Below are 15052 nucleotides of genomic sequence, written 5' to 3' on the forward strand. Positions count from 1 at the left end.
TCTGGGCAGTCTTCAGCTGTGGAGCTCACAGCGCCGTTGACTCTATCGGCTGCATTGTTGTGGACAATAGTTGACACATGAAATTATTACACTGGCACTGTGGACATTTCTCATCACTGTACAATGGTATGTTTTCGCTAAATGCAGGGTACTTACAGTACGGTATTCGCTACGGGATCGCTGAAAGTAAGATAAGCGTACATAGCTGCCCACGTCATCACGTGAAGACTTCACCATCCATGGAGAGTAACTTTGAGACAGATGTTGAGCACTTGCTTTACTCAGCGCCTTTGGTGGTACTAGCAGCAGTCTGAAATCTATGCCAGCTACTAGAGGTCCAAGCATGGATTCAATGTATTGACAACCGACTCTCGATTCAAGCACTAGTCGAGGACATTTCTGGCAATAACAGTTTAGACGTGTCAAAAGCAATGAATGAACGTGCATACTCAGAGTCAGGAGAAACAATGTCTTCATTCGTCTATAATCTGTTAAGGGGGACTAGTGCACACTGAGGTTCCGCGTTGCTAACGCGTTACTAGCGCTGAACTACAAAACAATCTTGCACGGACGCCTCATCATGCATCACTGTTCACGCACATATCGGATGCTGAGTAATAAGAATTGTATTCAGGATCCCAACAGGCCTTCCAACGACGTCCGAACTTCTGGGTGGGGCTATGTAACATTTTATGAATGTGCTACAGCAAAATTCCAAGGCTGGACGAACCGCAAAAAATCTTCAGCGCCAAGGACAAAGTTGTAATCCACTATTTCCGAGGCAGGTGGAGCCCAGTATCGACATGAGACCCGCAGTAATTGCCAATGCCTTCAGGAGTATCGGCAGATGCAATCACAACTTCCGTATCTTGCTTCAGGAGGCTACGGCTGAACGTTCCATCCTTGAGACTGATCATGAAGCTTGCTAGCACACGATTAGTTAATACAAGTTGGATGTTAGAGCAAGAGATACAACCTCGACCACCAATACTGTGTAAATAAATTATGCGTCCCGTGCCTTCAGGAATGCTGACCATGGTCAGAGAACACCATAATCAACATCCATGAAGACAGGACGAGGACCAGTTGTCCGATCTCCTCCATATGAAGTCCTCTAGATGCTCGTGGATCTAAAGCTCGGAATATGTAGAACATGCGTGAGGATCAGCTCCAAGATCAGTGCACCAGGTCCCGGGATTCATGTTGAGAGTCGAGTACATATTACTAATATTAATAGACTTATTAACATACCCACGACGCGTACACAATACCAAATAACCCCAAACCCTCCTCCTCGGACGCTCCTGCATACTCCACACAAACGCATACCAGTCCATGAAAGTCCACATCAAACACTGGAGCGCCGTCGCTCAATGGCGCTGGAACACAGGAAACACAAACCACGATCAAGACGACGAAGGCGACGTCTGTGGGATCTGTCGCGTCCCGTATGAGGGGTGCTGTCCGTCGTGTAAGACGCCGGGAGATGATTGTCCTTTAAGTGAGTGAGTTTCGCTCCTTTGTGCGCTTGTCGTGCCTCGCGCATTTCTTCCGCTCGTCACGTCCCCCTTCCACCTTTTCTCGCGTAAAGTAACGACCACCCACCAATCTTAACCCTCTGTCACAACAGTCTGGGGCGAATGCAGTCACGTATTCCACATGCACTGCTTGCTCAAATGGTTAGGAACGGCTGCTTCGAAACAGCAATGTCCTATGGATCGACGTGCTTGGGGTGCGTTATTATCTTATGTCTATATCGCCAAGTCTGGCTAACGCGTTACATTTGCAATTTGTAGTCACTGCTGAGCGAAAAGCGAATGAGTTGCCTGCGAGTTAGATGCTGGCGGGTCCGTTCTTAAGTTAGCAGCGGGTCCGCCCTTGAGTTAGCAACGGATCAACCTCAAGTTAACGGCTCAGCATTGATTGTGCGATCATGATTGCAATCATGAACGCTCTTATTGGATCCTGATAGTGATATCGGTCCCGACCCCACATTCTACCCCTGTATCGACATACGGACGCATTGTATACATTTTCATTTACTGCCTCTATGCACGTAGAGCACCACAATATATATATTGGATTGATATACGATACTAATACAAGGCGTCAGGGCCATTTCTCATCTCCATCCCCTTCCAAACAAACCCCACCAAAAGACAGAAAAAACCTCTACACTAACGTACACGAGAACATACGATACAAAACCAAAAACCAGAACATGAACATGAACATGAACGAACATGGTTCCATAAATAGCTTGAACTTGAACTTGAGCATGAAACAAATGAAAGAACAAAAAAGGGTTCTAGATGTGCGATGAAGAATGTGGATATTGCATATCTAGATCATACATAGATACATACATTTCGTGAGATTGGCTGGTGTCATGTGATCGTGATAGTTTGCGTTTGCGTGGTGTGGTTGGGATTGGATTCCATCCTGCTCTTCTGTTCCTCTTCCGTCGTTACTTGTATAGATGTGAGGGGAGCAATTACTGCTCGTACCCTCCTGGGCCTTGTAAAGAGGCCATCCAGATCCTTGTTTTATACAACCTGTAGATAATTCGTTAGCAGGCGAGCGAGTAAACATATGCATAGCAGGCAAGACATAGACGTAGGTGCAGCACGCAGCAGGGAAACAAAGACACACCGGAATAACTCCCGGACAAGCTCCCGAAAATCAATTCGTTTTTCAGCGATAAAGTAGAACGTGAGTTTACGTCGGTCCCTGCAGTGTGTCAGTCCTCTTGTGCCCTCTGTGCGCCAAACGGCACGCACCACTGATACTCCGCATCGATAACCTCCATAGGAAGTTTCTTCTGCCGAACTTTACTCTGACACAATTGCAGCGCTTTAACTTCATCTTGCATCTTCGTCACTAAATGTCTGTCGCCCCATCAGCATCCTCCCTGAAGGCTAGGCAAAAGAAACACGTACTGAGTATCGTTAGCCTGCGCCTTCCCATAAATCATCTTCGGATTAATATCCTTCTTCCCCGTCGCTGCCGCACCCCCAGGACTCATCGCCTCTCCCGCCTCCCTCTCCCTAACCTCCCTCTGGAATGCCTCCACCTCTTTAAGCGTGATACTATCATTAACAACCTTGCCCAAATCCTTCCCTCTGTCCGCTTCGACGATCACCAAATCCCCAACCCTGATATCTTGGCTTAAATCAGTGAGATAGAATAGGTCCGTACGCCCCGCTTTGAATTCAACGATGAAGAGCGGCCAGGAGGCTGGGACGCTGCTTAAAGGGAGACCCTTGCCTAAATCGCTTAAGGGGGTTTGCTGGGTTTGACTGGCGTCGGAGGGGCGCCGTTGCATTTGATGGTAGTACGGGCCTTGTTGGGGCTGGATGGGGCGGGAGGTAGTAGTGGGCGAGAGCGGGCCTTGGCGTGCGAACCCAGCGCCATTGTTCTGCATAGGAAGGTACTGGATGCCCTGCCCTGGGATAAACCGGGCCGTAAGCTGCTGCTGACCATACTGCGCCTCCAAAATCTGCTGGTCAAAATGACCCCGAGGGGGACTTGCACCTGTGGAAAGTGCGCTCTCGCTTGGAGACCCGAATTGTTGGCGGGATGTAAAGCTCGTGCCGGATGGGATGTTGAGGTGATAGGGGGATACGCGGTCTGCAGAGGGTGGGCTACGTGGGTAGATGGGGAGGGAGGATGGCTGGCTCGCGGTTGATGAGCTGGACGGCGCACCGGGCTCTTTCATGCTCAGCATACCGAGATCAGCAGCTAAATCATCATCCGAAAGCATAAGACCGCCTCTCCCTCCAAATGGCTGTGCATTAAATACACCAGGACGGCTATGACCATGGGTCTCGTCACCGGGGCTTTCAGGCGCATTAAAGCCGACAATAGTAGGCCTGCGGGGCTGAACGACACTAACGCTGTGTCTTCGACTAGTAGTGCCACTTCCACCTCCGCCGTTCTCGTCTTTTGGGGGATTCATACCTGCCCAGAGTTCTCGGAATGCAGAACCGTCGTCTAGGAGGATCTGGCCGACATCACGAACGAAGGGGCTCATATTGGAGACGTCGATGGTGTTCCTGTTCGGATAGCCGTTATCGGCGAGCGGGGACCTGCCCATGGCGCCGAGGCTCCCGTAGCGACTAGACGCGGGTGGCTTAATCTCACCGTACCTAGCAGATGGAATATTGAGCGGGTTTGAGTTGTTAGCCGAGTCTGGCCAGAGGTGTGAATGCTGATATGGGGATTGAATTGAGGTGGGACGGGTTGTGGTGGTAGCGAGGCTTTGAGAGCGGCTGCGGGTAAGATCGGGGGCATAGGAACGGCCACGGGATGAAGTGGGTAGGTAGAGTTCGTCATCATGATGGTCATAGGTATCTGAGAGTGCTTCAGATTCGTCGTCTTCGAAGGTAGACTCGAAGTGGGATTCGCGGAGTGCGGAACTATAGTTGGATTGAGGGTTTGAGAAAGATGAGCTACGGGTTGGTACGCTCATTGGGAGACCTGTTGTCAATGTCCTGGTTGGTTGTTGAGGGATACGTGGTGACCAAGGAGATGATGAAGACGAAGGAGATGAAGGAGAGTTTTGATTGCGTAGACTTGTAAGGTTTGCCCTTGGCGGTTGACTTGTCGCTCGTTCCCTGCCAGAATTATTTGGGTCTGGGTCAAGGAAGCGATGCCTGCGATTAAAGTCGTTGTCTTCAGGCAGATGTTGCATGACAGCTGGCGGTGGCGAGAGCAGCTAGCTGGCGAGTTCGTACGACAGCTGGCTGACGGGGACTTTGACTAATTATTAGTTTCTATCACTACGTCCTTCCATTTAACTAAATCTCTATGATAAACACTGAAACTCACTCACCTAGCTCTCTAGTATGCTCTAAACACAAAAACCGAGTTCAAGTTACAAGGAAAGGCTTGGGTTCCGTCACGAGCTCACCACCATTTTTTAATTAAAATAATATCATACATACAAACAAAAAAAAACCTTTCGATAAATATCCGCCGATGTGTGGGGCAATACGGATCCTTCCGCGGAATCTAGATCACGGATCTCGATCATACCTAGTCTCAGGCTAGGTCACACCTCGAACACAACGTCAACAGCGCTGAACGCTGTGTTACCAGGCCAAACCACCACTGGCACTTCACACTCTACGATCTCAACCTGCACATCTCTCCAATCACCCTCCTCCTGCTCCCCTTCCTCCTTCTGAGCAGGAACCTCTTCATCATCATTAATGTCATCCCCATCATGATACTCTTTCTCCCCAGTCCCGAGGAACGAACTCATGAGGTACGAAGTCCAGCTCTGTTGCTGTGTTTGTTTGCCGACTTCTTTCGCACCGCTCCCAGGCACCTCTTGCTGTTCCGGAGCGATCCCAACGGGCGCACGCCATGCACTTCCCCACGAAGTAGGTGCACCATCCCTCGTCAACCCACGCACCCGTGCGTTCGGCGCTGTAACGCCTACTAGTAGCGTCAGGTGTACTTTCCACGTCAACCCCCCTATCTTCCCAGGTCCAGTCCCAGCCACGGTTCCGTTCCCAGACAGGGACCCATTGATATGGCCGTTCCCAAGCAAGGGAGGAGATGAGAGCACGATTCCGAATGTGGGAGATGCATCGCTGGGTATATCAAGTGCGAATGTGGTGCGAAGGGTACTGCCTGTGAACGAGGCGTGGTGTTCTGCGTGAACGCGGCGTGTAGTACTTGTACTCGTGTTTGTGGTTACTAGAGAGGCTGGGAGGCTTTCGTTCGTTTCTAGCGTTGCACTTAGCTGTCAAAAAAACCGAGAATGATAAGCCAATACAGCACTCGAAATTGAGAAAAGAATGACGCAATCAAAACCAGCCTAGAACAAACTACTCACCGAAATCACCTTCCCCCGTCCCTCTCGCTCATTAATCTCCACAATGCCCAAAACAGTCTCCCCAAGCCTATACGCGCTCTTCGTGAATGTAAGAACAGCGACTTTGACATCATCTTTTGTCACGTCATATGAGACTGGGAGGGCGTTAATAGTTTGCATTGAGCGAATTACGCGCTGGACGTGCCTTTTTTGGGATTTCGGGTTAAGATCTCGACAGCTTCTCGACATCCTGTCAGTTCTCCCTCTCCTCCCTCTATCTCTGTTTCACGTTCTCTTGCGAATGCTCTGAGAGGATCCGAAGCTACTTGACTTCCACTCCCAGAAGCAAGCCCAGAGGAGGAAGAAGGTACACTTTCAGGCACGCTCTCGGCAGGCTCCTTAATCCTCACACCCGTCGACCCCTCCGGAGGGAAAGTCTCAAGTAGCCTCTCTCCGTAGGCGCGGAGGTCGTCAAGGGAACCACAAGGTGATGTAGTCAGTGCTATCTCCCATTTAATTATATGATGCATGGAAGATAAGAAGACGCACAAAGTTTCGACGAGGAAGAGGATGAGTCTTTCTTTGCATCTCCACATGCGCTGCCTAGCTCGATGACTTTTCCGCCGTCGTGTTTACGCACGGGGAGGAGGAGGTCGTAGGGGCTTTGTGGTTTGCTGACTGCATTGATTGGTTAGCGTCAGGTTGAAATAAGAAAAACGACAGACTCACCGCTAACCCAATTATACACCCTGATAGGGACTTTCATTACCCTGCTCACTGTCACGCCGGTAGAAGGAGCTTCGCCGCTATCGCCTCTCCGGCACGTACCGACTACAAGTTCGTATGAGAAGCGGATCATGCGGCCCTTGAATGTAGGAGGGAGGGAGGAGGGTAGAGGAAGGGTGTATGTATCTATTGTGTGTCAGCGTGATTATACAAAGAAGAGGTAAGGCAACTCACAAGTCCTACTTTCTCCAGGACTCAAGGCGAGATCGACAGCTAGCATTGCAGGTTGTACTTCGAATACAGGGAGCGGCATCTCCTCTTCCCCTTCTTCCACAGGATTCGCTGTTCCAACACTCAATCCCAAACCAACATTTGCAGGAGACGTATCACTTTGTGAACTGAGGGAAGGGGCTCTTGATCTCCCGAGCGAAGGAGTATAACTCGAAGGACTTAATAGACTTAATAGGGAACCTGTAAGACTCGTAGAACGCGAATGGGACCTGCGGGTACTGGCAATGTCCATGCTTCCGCCTCCCAATACAGGTTTTTTGAGGAGATGTGCGCGAAGATTGGACAAGGTTGCTGGTGTACTTTGTGGGAGGATGTGTGCTGTTCCTGAAAGTTGGGCATATGAGTAGAGGAGGAGAGCTGTGTCTTTGGGGATAGGTTTGGTGTATGAATGAGGATGACCATGACCGAGTGCCTGAAGCGATGGTCTACGAGGGGGGTATGCGTGGGTGGGTGCTTCTGCTATTGTGTCGAGTGTGCTGGTTTGGGGTTGTACTACTTCGTTCGACTGGAGGTGACCGTCCAATACTGATTGTTTGCGTGCATGTGGGTGGTTTTGGGGGATAGTGAAGGTTGTGCGTGGTGTTACTGCGATCACTTTGAGCTAGTCACGGACGACGACGATGACGAAGGACTTACCTTGATCTACTTCATACGCTTGTACGTACTCTTCACTAGCACTGAGCTTGGCCTTCTCCAATGCACTACGCCTGGCTTCGAGCACCTCTTTACCTTTCCCTTTGATATCGACTGTTCCATTCCCAATCAATCCCTTTCTTCCCTCTTCACCAATTCCACTTCCAAGCGCTTTAATGAAATCTGGTGGACGTGGGCTCAAGCCGGGAGAGGTAGGAGGCCTGGCGAGAGGCGCAGAACTTATAGAATGGGCATTTCGTCTATGCGATTTCTGAACTGGTGCAGATGCAGGTAGTGATGTGTTGTTTGGAGAGGGTGTACGTGTATTGGTGAATGTGATTTCGACGGTGAAAGTTTCACCAGCAAAGTATGCGCTTTGAGTTGGGGATACTTTGACTTTGATGGAGGAGTCTGTCGCGTCCATGGTTGTCTGGTTTGGTATGTCCTGAGCTTTATTTAAATAAAAAGGCTAATATGAACGATATGAACGAGGGAAAGAAAGCACGTTAGGGTATTCTCAAGCTTCCACACATATGAGAACTCATCCCAGGCGAGGTGCCATCACGCCGATTCATGCGATGTCTAGTGTCAGTGCGCTGTGCAGCCTGTGCTCTATACCCACAGAGTCTTATCTCGTCCATAACTACTTTCGCTTGCATTACCCTCCCTTGACAACTACACTTTCCAAGCCCGGGGATTAATCGTACAAGTATAGTACTTGTTATATATATTTTCTATATTGTGTATCAGGTAAATTGAGTTAAATCTTTGTCATACAAAAGTCAAATGCCTGATGAGCATCTCAGATACGATTAGAGTTTCGGTTGTTTGCGACTGTTTGGCTCTGCCTGTTGGTCTCGGTTGATCGATCGGCTTTAACTTAACCACCACCTTAGCAGAGTTAGTAGGTCTTACCTTTTAGTAACCTCCTTTTCGTGTCGCGGCAACGACGAGCATGTTTAATCTTGTCGCCGCTCTTCGTGAACGGGGACGTGACCCCGGGCCCATCTTCGCTCAACAAGCGCATCATCCTACTTGTTAAGGCACAGTACTCCATCTCATCTCATATCTCCGCCGTGCTCGACATAATGTCACCTTTTTGATATGCATGCCGTGGTGAGCGACATATAGGACTGCTCCTAACACCACCATTCTCAATTTCAACATCGTTTTTTTTCAACGTCCTAATACACAGCTTTGGTTCATATCCGCCTCAAGGACCATTCACTTACATCACTAGCAGCGACGTCAACCAGCGTTGTCGTTCGACACACCTGGGGCCTCATGGGACTTGTCGGTTTATCCTACTAGCTCATGGAGTCGTGTGACTAATAGCTAGTCCAGGCAAGTCGAAAAGGGCGCTTTAACGACACTCATCCGTTTCAGGCACCAATACCAATACTTTGTGCCAGAGGTCGGATCGACCCATCCGTTGATGGCCTCAGCCCCATCTCCAAGTCCATACTGAAATTATCAGAATGGGCACATGAGATGGGCTTGATGCATTCATGCTCACGTCCGCGAGAAAGATCGATCTTTTTCGCCGGATTTTTTTTTTTGGGAAAGACCACGGTGTTTGCGCTATAGTGAAGCTGAGGAGTTGACTCCATGTGAATGGTTTCCGCGGGATCAAACCCTGTGCAGCTGAAGAGGGTTCGCAGAGGATGTGATGACTCGATACATATTACTTGCGCGGGATCAAGTGTGCTCACATCCTCGCGAAGGCGATCGGAGGACGGTGATTTTGTCGTGTCTGGATTAGAGTGATTAGCCTGAGTTGGTCTCGGTCGGCTTAAACTTGAACGTTGAACCACCTTGACAGTATTAGGTCTAGACTTTGGCCCGAAGGTATGATGACACTGCTGCTTACTTCACCAAATAAGCCTTGGGGTGAGTGCCAGCGCCTGGTCAGTCACATTTACTACACGTATTGACATATGGCAAGTCTATTTCATACTTCAATACATATCGGTCAGTACCAGTGGCGAAACTCAGAATTCAAACGGCATTCTCAACCTCCTGCCAAGATATCAATGTCATAGAGTATTTCCCATACTACACACCGCTATCAGTCGACGCGACTGTGCACTCCTGGAATGCAACCGTAGTCATGGCAGTTGCTCCGTCGGAGTCATCCACAAGCCTAGTGCCGTGTTCTCGAACGCTAAGGACGAGGCGCGGTCCCAGCAAAAACATCTGCAAGACCGCGGAAACTAGCGAAATGGCGTAATAAAGCTCAGTTCCTGCAGAATTTCCGCTCTGCACAATCGAGGAGCAGTCAGATGGATGCAAATCAGTAACGTATGGGCTCACCGGTAAATTTGGAGAGAAGAAGCTAATGCGGAAGGAAGCAACGGCAGCAAAGCTAGAACATACAGAACGTCAACGTTAAAATGAAAGTCGCTCAAGTCACGAGCTCACCTTGCAAAGTAAAATACATGACTTTTTATTAACACTGTGAAACAGTCCTCAATGATCGATCCTGTCGATAGTCGTTCGCGGAAATGCTTTATAGCAATACGGACTGAAAGATACAATGCGAGTGTTTCCCATACAGTGCCGAGTACCCAAGTGATGGCTGATAGATAAATGTTATCCCCCCCGTAATTGCACTGATAAGTACCGGAGAAGACGAGCTCCTCTGTTATTTGTCTTGTAAGCCTGACTCTCTGAAGTCCTTCGTGCCTTACCTCCTGTAATATATGTGCTTTGTATTACCGTGATTACTGCGCTAGTAATCGTCAGGGTAAGGAAGAATACAACGAGGAAGATAAGCATCTTTCTCGATCGCTGATACATGGCATGCAACCGAGTGATCATAATAGCTGGCATGATATTTCAGCCAAATTAGCAATGTATTGAAGCTAAATAACTCACCGCCCAGGATGATGTTTGCTATTGTAAACATCCACCATTGTTCGAAATCCAAAACAGTGCCTGAAACATACAATGAGCGATGGGCATCATAGGGGGCTAAGTCCAAACTCACAGCTATTCAAATGTTACATTTAGTCAACAATGTCGAGAATATCACTCACCCCTACACGAGAGAATCGTGAGTTGGACGGTAATGGCACGCATTGCTCGAATTACTCGGATCACTCACATCATCTGATACGTAGAGTGTCGTGATACTTCCTAGATGCCACAGTTTAGTACATGTCAGAAGATACTGAGAGTTGGGAGAGACACACCCGGTATATCGAAGCTGGTTACGAGAGATGGCTAATTAGCACAATGCTGACGTGTTGGCCTCGCAGACATACACAGCATATATTATTCCACCATAGCGCAACTGGAATGTTGTAAGGTGAGCGCACTTGGCAAATGAAAATTGAAATTGGTAAGGTACGTACAGCAAGATATAAGACGCTCGTGACGGACCAGCGTCGCTTCTATTTCGAATTCATATCGGAAATCATCCAGACTTCTAACATAACACTGTGCTCACCCAGACTAGTTCAAACTACAAAACCGTTAGCAATGAGACAGCAGCTCTGGCAATGACATCGACCTACATACCTCTTGTTCGAATGTCAGTGCTTGGGAGTAGCATAACAACATCAGCGACTTCCTCGGTAACTAGTACTAACCCATGTCCTGCTCACCCCAATCATATATAACCACAACAGTGGATGCAACTGCGGAACCGATTACTAAAAAGTCGATGATAGAGCCAACAACGAACTTGCTTACGAACCTGTATAATAGCTTTCAACGCGGTAATATTGGATAGACCACCAGAGGTCGGGACTATTTGAGACTATGGTCATATTGAAGGAGAGTGGGGTCAATGAATGGCGACTCGAATAGTGAGCGCTAGCACTAACACGTAGATTTAATATACTAGTAGATCGCGGGGCCCGACTTGATTGAATTTCGGCTAGTTTTCGTTGTGGGCGCGATATAAACACCGCGTTTCAGAAACATGTTTACGGATTTATCCGCGATTGCCGTTTTTTGAGAGCTTCTTGTAATTCGCGGCTGACACGAATCAGGGAAATGCTGTAAGATCATTATAGTCGTGTAACAACTTGAAGAACCCTATCTGACAGTGTGTTTCACGAACTTGCATTCAATGATCCCGATAAATTCTGTTTGACAACTACGACCTAGGGTCCTTTGAGAATGCGGCACGTCCTATTTGAGGGATGGTGTCAGTGTGTGGCGAAGTCTCCGACGGTGAGCGTCTGATGATGATGCCGTCCTATGATCGGATCATCCAGGAGTGAGTTTATCGTTGTATGAAATCAAGATGAAGTAATAACCTATCACTACTGTCTTGAAAGCTATTCGTGCCGTAGTTCGCTGTCAGGGATAGCAGGACTCGAGTTTTTTCCAAGGCTGTTCTCGAGAGGTTCCGCGTCAGCGGAATAATCAATCCATTGACAATACAAGCCTACTAGATCGACCAGGCTTCTCCGAGTCTCACTCTTTGGCCTGCCAGTAGGATGTCGAAAACGGTTCGACTTGGTGGTAACCTCTGGAGCAGGTACTACAGACAGCCTAAGCGAAACCATCATGAGAATGCTGGGTCGACAACTGTAAGAAACTGTGTCGTCTTCTAGAGATAGTACTATACAACAAATAGCTAAAGCATTTTTCAATTTCTTCGTGGACGAATGCAATCGCGAGTAATCATAACATTCATTCCAAAGATACATGAGCAGGAGATCAATTTTATCATTTAGTAAAGTAGAGCAAGTAATGCGTCGAAATTTGTTTCGCTGTCAGTGGGGACATCATGTTTGCCAATGATGACTGGGATACGGGTCGTCATGAGGTTAGTGGTGAGCAACGAAAAGTGAGCCTTGTTGATGGCATCGTGGCAGCGTGAGTATCGCGAAATATTCTGACGGCATCGTAGTATCGTTATGCCATGGGGGTGAGTACTTGAGTGTTGGCTGCCTTCGGTGTCGTGACATAGTGTGTGTCTGAGTATCGTAGCGTCGTTCATATACTGCCTTGAGTGTCGTGAGTGGTCTTGCTTGGTAGTGTCGTGGCATTAGTGTCGTGATGCGTGTCATACTCTTCTGATCAGCTTGTGGTCTGTGTGGAGCAAGTCTGGAATGTCGTGAACCCTGATGATAGGCGTTGTCTGTCATTAATCATGAAATGGTATTGGCCTGAGTGTCGTAAGTGGTCTTGCTTGATAGTGTCATGGTGTTAGTATCATAATATACGTCACGATGGCGTCGTATTTTCTTGTTGGTATGTGGCCTGTGACCTTGGCGGGCTTTGGTTAGATATCGCAATGTTCGTTGTTAGTAGACGGTGGTTGTCAGTGTTGTAGGTAATAGTGAAGTCGCAGCAGACGGGTGTAAGACATTGGAGGTGTCAGCAAGTGTCTCGCCGGGGTGGCGAAAATGGAAAAGTGGTGGTGGCTGGAATCGTGGCGGCGACTGCATTTGTTCGATGGCGAAGTGACGCAAGGCGGGCTTTGATTTGCAAATCGGGCTCTAAAACATAAAATGCGTCGAATGTAAGAGGGAGCTGCAATCCTGGCGACGTTCGGTGGTTGCCGACCAGCATCGAGGTGAGCCCCATCTCCGCCATGGCAGTGACCCAGCCGTCCATGAGGGATGATTGATCGACACAAATCTGTTTGCAGACTTGCGCAAGATGGCCGACTAGTAGTACCGAAATCAATAAGCAATTACAGTACGAAAAGGAATGACCGACCGATCCTGTGGGCGTGTCGCTGGAGGCGAGAACGCACGATGCTGTGGCAAGCAGAGTTCATTCGCAAAGATCTAGCAGGTTTGCACTAATGAGGTATGATGAGTGACATACCGAGTCTGACGATGAACATGCCCGTACCTTCTGCTGCTTCAGTTTATATGGGCGCGACTTCTCGGGAAGCGCTGTAGGAGGTAGAGGGATGAATCGACCAGCGGCGTATTTAGTAACGAGGATCAGGGGCTTTAGCCAGGAGGCAGTAGCCTTGGTCTTGTGAGCTAGCATGTCAGTGGGTCGGGCGGATCCAGAAGGGTTAGTGTCAGTTTTCGTGGACAACGACATCGGGAAGCTATCGAGTGGAGCAAGTGGCCGAAAATTTGGCGGATCAGAGGAAGCATTGCGAATGGCGAGAGCATTTTCAACAGGGAGAGCATTTTCGATGGCGAGATCATTGTCGGTGATAAGAGCTGGCATGCATGGGGGCAAGGTGTCGATGTGGTGTTCGACATATTTGGTGTCTAGCGCTTCGTCAGTGCCAGTGAAGACGCCTTCCAAGTGTACGAAGCCATCATTGGGGACTACGGATGGACTGCTGTGGAGGGAGTTTGTCGTCTGAAGCAAGGCATCCGTGAGGTGTGCGGATCCAGGAACAGAATGGCTAGCAGTACACGTAGGCGTTGTCTGGCATTTGTCGACTAGTAGGACAAGTGGCCGAATGTACGGTGTACAGAAGGGGCTAATAATGTCGATAGTTGTGCTTGGGGCTGGGACATCAACGAGGACATTATCTGTAGTGTGCGTTGGTACTTGCACCCCAGGCTGTGGCATAGCATAGTTGTCCTAGAGTGATCCGAATGTTAGGCAATAACAAGTTAGATATAATGCTCCGTACCTTGTCAGAGAACATGTCCTTTGAGTCATCATCGCAGGCTACAAGGGCGGTATCTGATATGATAGAGAGGCGGTTACAATTGCCGAAATGTGACAAATCGAGGGTAGTAGTGATGTCGTTGGGCGTTGATCTGAATACAGGTGGCGATGACAATAAAAATAGTAGCAAGATATCCTTCAAGCGATCGTCGTTGCAGGCTACCAGGGCAGTATTTGATGTGATCGAGAGGTCGAGAGTAGTGATGTTGTGTGACATTGTCGATCTGAATACAGGTGACGATGACAATAAAGATGGTGGCAAGACGTCCTTCGAGTGGTCGTCGTCGCAGGCTACAAGGGTAGTATTCGATGTGATGGAGAGGCGCTTACAATTACCTGAATACGACAAATCGAGAGTAGTGATGTTGTAGGACATTGTCGATCTGAATATATGTGACGATAGTAATGAAGATAGAGATGATTGTAGAAAAGACTTCTTGGCTGGAACTGGCAACACGAAATTCACGGGCGGGTGACGATCCGGAGTACCTTGATGTAACTTGCACGCCGTTCCCAGTATCCTTGGTGCTGCATCGGGAACGTGTCCGCCAGTGGAGGGTGCACTGGTATCGTTGCTCAGATACATCGAAGCGGCCTCGTCGGCGGCTAGGATCAAGATAATTGTCGACTTGAATGCCGACACGACGAGGCCGGCGGTACTCTTCCTTAGTCCAGATCGGATTGGACGGAGAACCGTTTCCTCGAAAAACGATACCGAGATTACGGCCGTAATGGCTAGACGTGAAGCAACGTAGAAGGTAGTAGAAATCATATTGTTGGTGGAATATCGTTGAATGTGGGGTATGCTGGCAAGATATTCGACGGGGCGATTCCAGGATATCCTGCGATAAATATTTATACCGGTTACGAATATTTGTGCGTGCTTGCCTGAATGAACACGACGCGTCCGTCACGTGCTGAAAATCAACATATGTTTATACCAAGTCGATGTCATTTGCAACAAAATGA

The 15052-nt window shown here is 48.6% G+C and overlaps 4 protein-coding genes across 4 annotated transcripts; 1 reads left to right on the forward strand and 3 right to left on the reverse strand.

The window, feature by feature from the left end:
* The first annotated feature begins 1280 nt into the window (after positions 1-1280).
* Positions 1281-2056, forward strand: F5147DRAFT_724749 (anaphase-promoting complex subunit 11). The gene is made up of 3 exons (XM_041439068.1): positions 1281-1501; positions 1631-1732; positions 1797-2056. Exons 1-3 carry the CDS (start codon positions 1336-1338, stop codon positions 1835-1837), a joined length of 309 nt encoding a protein of 102 aa, XP_041286184.1. The 5' UTR covers positions 1281-1335; the 3' UTR covers positions 1838-2056.
* F5147DRAFT_724753 (PSP1 C-terminal conserved region-domain-containing protein) lies at positions 2057-4892 on the reverse strand. The gene is made up of 5 exons (XM_041439069.1): positions 4835-4892; positions 2940-4781; positions 2781-2888; positions 2653-2730; positions 2057-2555 (listed from the first exon to the last, which is right to left on the reverse strand). Exons 2-5 carry the CDS (start codon positions 4691-4693, stop codon positions 2495-2497), a joined length of 2001 nt encoding a protein of 666 aa, XP_041286185.1. The 5' UTR covers positions 4694-4781; positions 4835-4892; the 3' UTR covers positions 2057-2494.
* A 12-nt stretch (positions 4893-4904) lies between these two features.
* Positions 4905-8086, reverse strand: F5147DRAFT_724761 (Rgp1-domain-containing protein). Its single transcript, XM_041439070.1, has 7 exons — positions 7478-8086; positions 6785-7426; positions 6554-6736; positions 6374-6502; positions 6030-6326; positions 5846-5979; positions 4905-5752 (listed from the first exon to the last, which is right to left on the reverse strand). Exons 1-7 carry the CDS (start codon positions 7896-7898, stop codon positions 5054-5056), a joined length of 2505 nt encoding a protein of 834 aa, XP_041286186.1. The 5' UTR covers positions 7899-8086; the 3' UTR covers positions 4905-5053.
* Positions 8087-9327: 1241 nt separating this feature from the next.
* Positions 9328-11602, reverse strand: F5147DRAFT_724770 (uncharacterized protein). The gene is made up of 14 exons (XM_041439071.1): positions 11411-11602; positions 11175-11357; positions 11083-11115; positions 10997-11016; positions 10926-10940; positions 10831-10869; positions 10741-10769; positions 10669-10682; positions 10580-10612; positions 10352-10411; positions 10165-10299; positions 9896-10115; positions 9788-9839; positions 9328-9733 (listed from the first exon to the last, which is right to left on the reverse strand). Exons 2-14 carry the CDS (start codon positions 11245-11247, stop codon positions 9530-9532), a joined length of 927 nt encoding a protein of 308 aa, XP_041286187.1. The 5' UTR covers positions 11248-11357; positions 11411-11602; the 3' UTR covers positions 9328-9529.
* Positions 11603-15052: the final 3450 nt, after the last annotated feature.

Source organism: Suillus discolor (assembly GCF_016758755.1).
Source record: "Suillus discolor strain FC423 chromosome Unknown F5147scaffold_104, whole genome shotgun sequence".
NCBI lineage: Eukaryota > Fungi > Basidiomycota > Agaricomycetes > Boletales > Suillaceae > Suillus > Suillus discolor.

What these genes read in the sequence shown, in the direction of transcription:
- F5147DRAFT_724761 (XM_041439070.1), bottom strand. Translation starts at nt 7,898, where the DNA reads ATGGACGCGACAGACTCCTCCATCAAAGTCAAAGTATCCCCAACTCAA. An exon ending in TCCTGGAGAAAGTAGGACTT is followed by an intron (nt 6,737 to 6,784) that starts GTGAGTTGCCTT and finishes GACACACAATAG; the next exon opens with ATACATACACCCTTCCTCTA. An exon ending in AACCCGAAATCCCAAAAAAG is followed by an intron (nt 5,980 to 6,029) that starts GCACGTCCAGCG and finishes ACGCCCTCCCAG; the next exon opens with TCTCATATGACGTGACAAAA.
- F5147DRAFT_724753 (XM_041439069.1), bottom strand. Translation starts at nt 4,693, where the DNA reads ATGCAACATCTGCCTGAAGACAACGACTTTAATCGCAGGCATCGCTTC. An exon ending in GCGCAGGCTAACGATACTCA is followed by an intron (nt 2,889 to 2,939) that starts GTACGTGTTTCT and finishes ATGGGGCGACAG; the next exon opens with ACATTTAGTGACGAAGATGC. An exon ending in CTTGTCCGGGAGTTATTCCG is followed by an intron (nt 2,556 to 2,652) that starts GTGTGTCTTTGT and finishes AATTATCTACAG; the next exon opens with GTTGTATAAAACAAGGATCT.
- F5147DRAFT_724770 (XM_041439071.1), bottom strand. Translation starts at nt 11,247, where the DNA reads ATGACCATAGTCTCAAATAGTCCCGACCTCTGGTGGTCTATCCAATAT. An exon ending in TGTGGTTATATATGATTGGG is followed by an intron (nt 11,017 to 11,082) that starts GTGAGCAGGACA and finishes GCTACTCCCAAG; the next exon opens with CACTGACATTCGAACAAGAG. An exon ending in AAGCACATATATTACAGGAG is followed by an intron (nt 10,116 to 10,164) that starts GTAAGGCACGAA and finishes GACAAATAACAG; the next exon opens with AGGAGCTCGTCTTCTCCGGT.
- F5147DRAFT_724749 (XM_041439068.1), top strand. Translation starts at nt 1,336, where the DNA reads ATGAAAGTCCACATCAAACACTGGAGCGCCGTCGCTCAATGGCGCTGG. An exon ending in GGGAGATGATTGTCCTTTAA is followed by an intron (nt 1,502 to 1,630) that starts GTGAGTGAGTTT and finishes CTGTCACAACAG; the next exon opens with TCTGGGGCGAATGCAGTCAC. An exon ending in TATGGATCGACGTGCTTGGG is followed by an intron (nt 1,733 to 1,796) that starts GTGCGTTATTAT and finishes TGCAATTTGTAG; the next exon opens with TCACTGCTGAGCGAAAAGCG.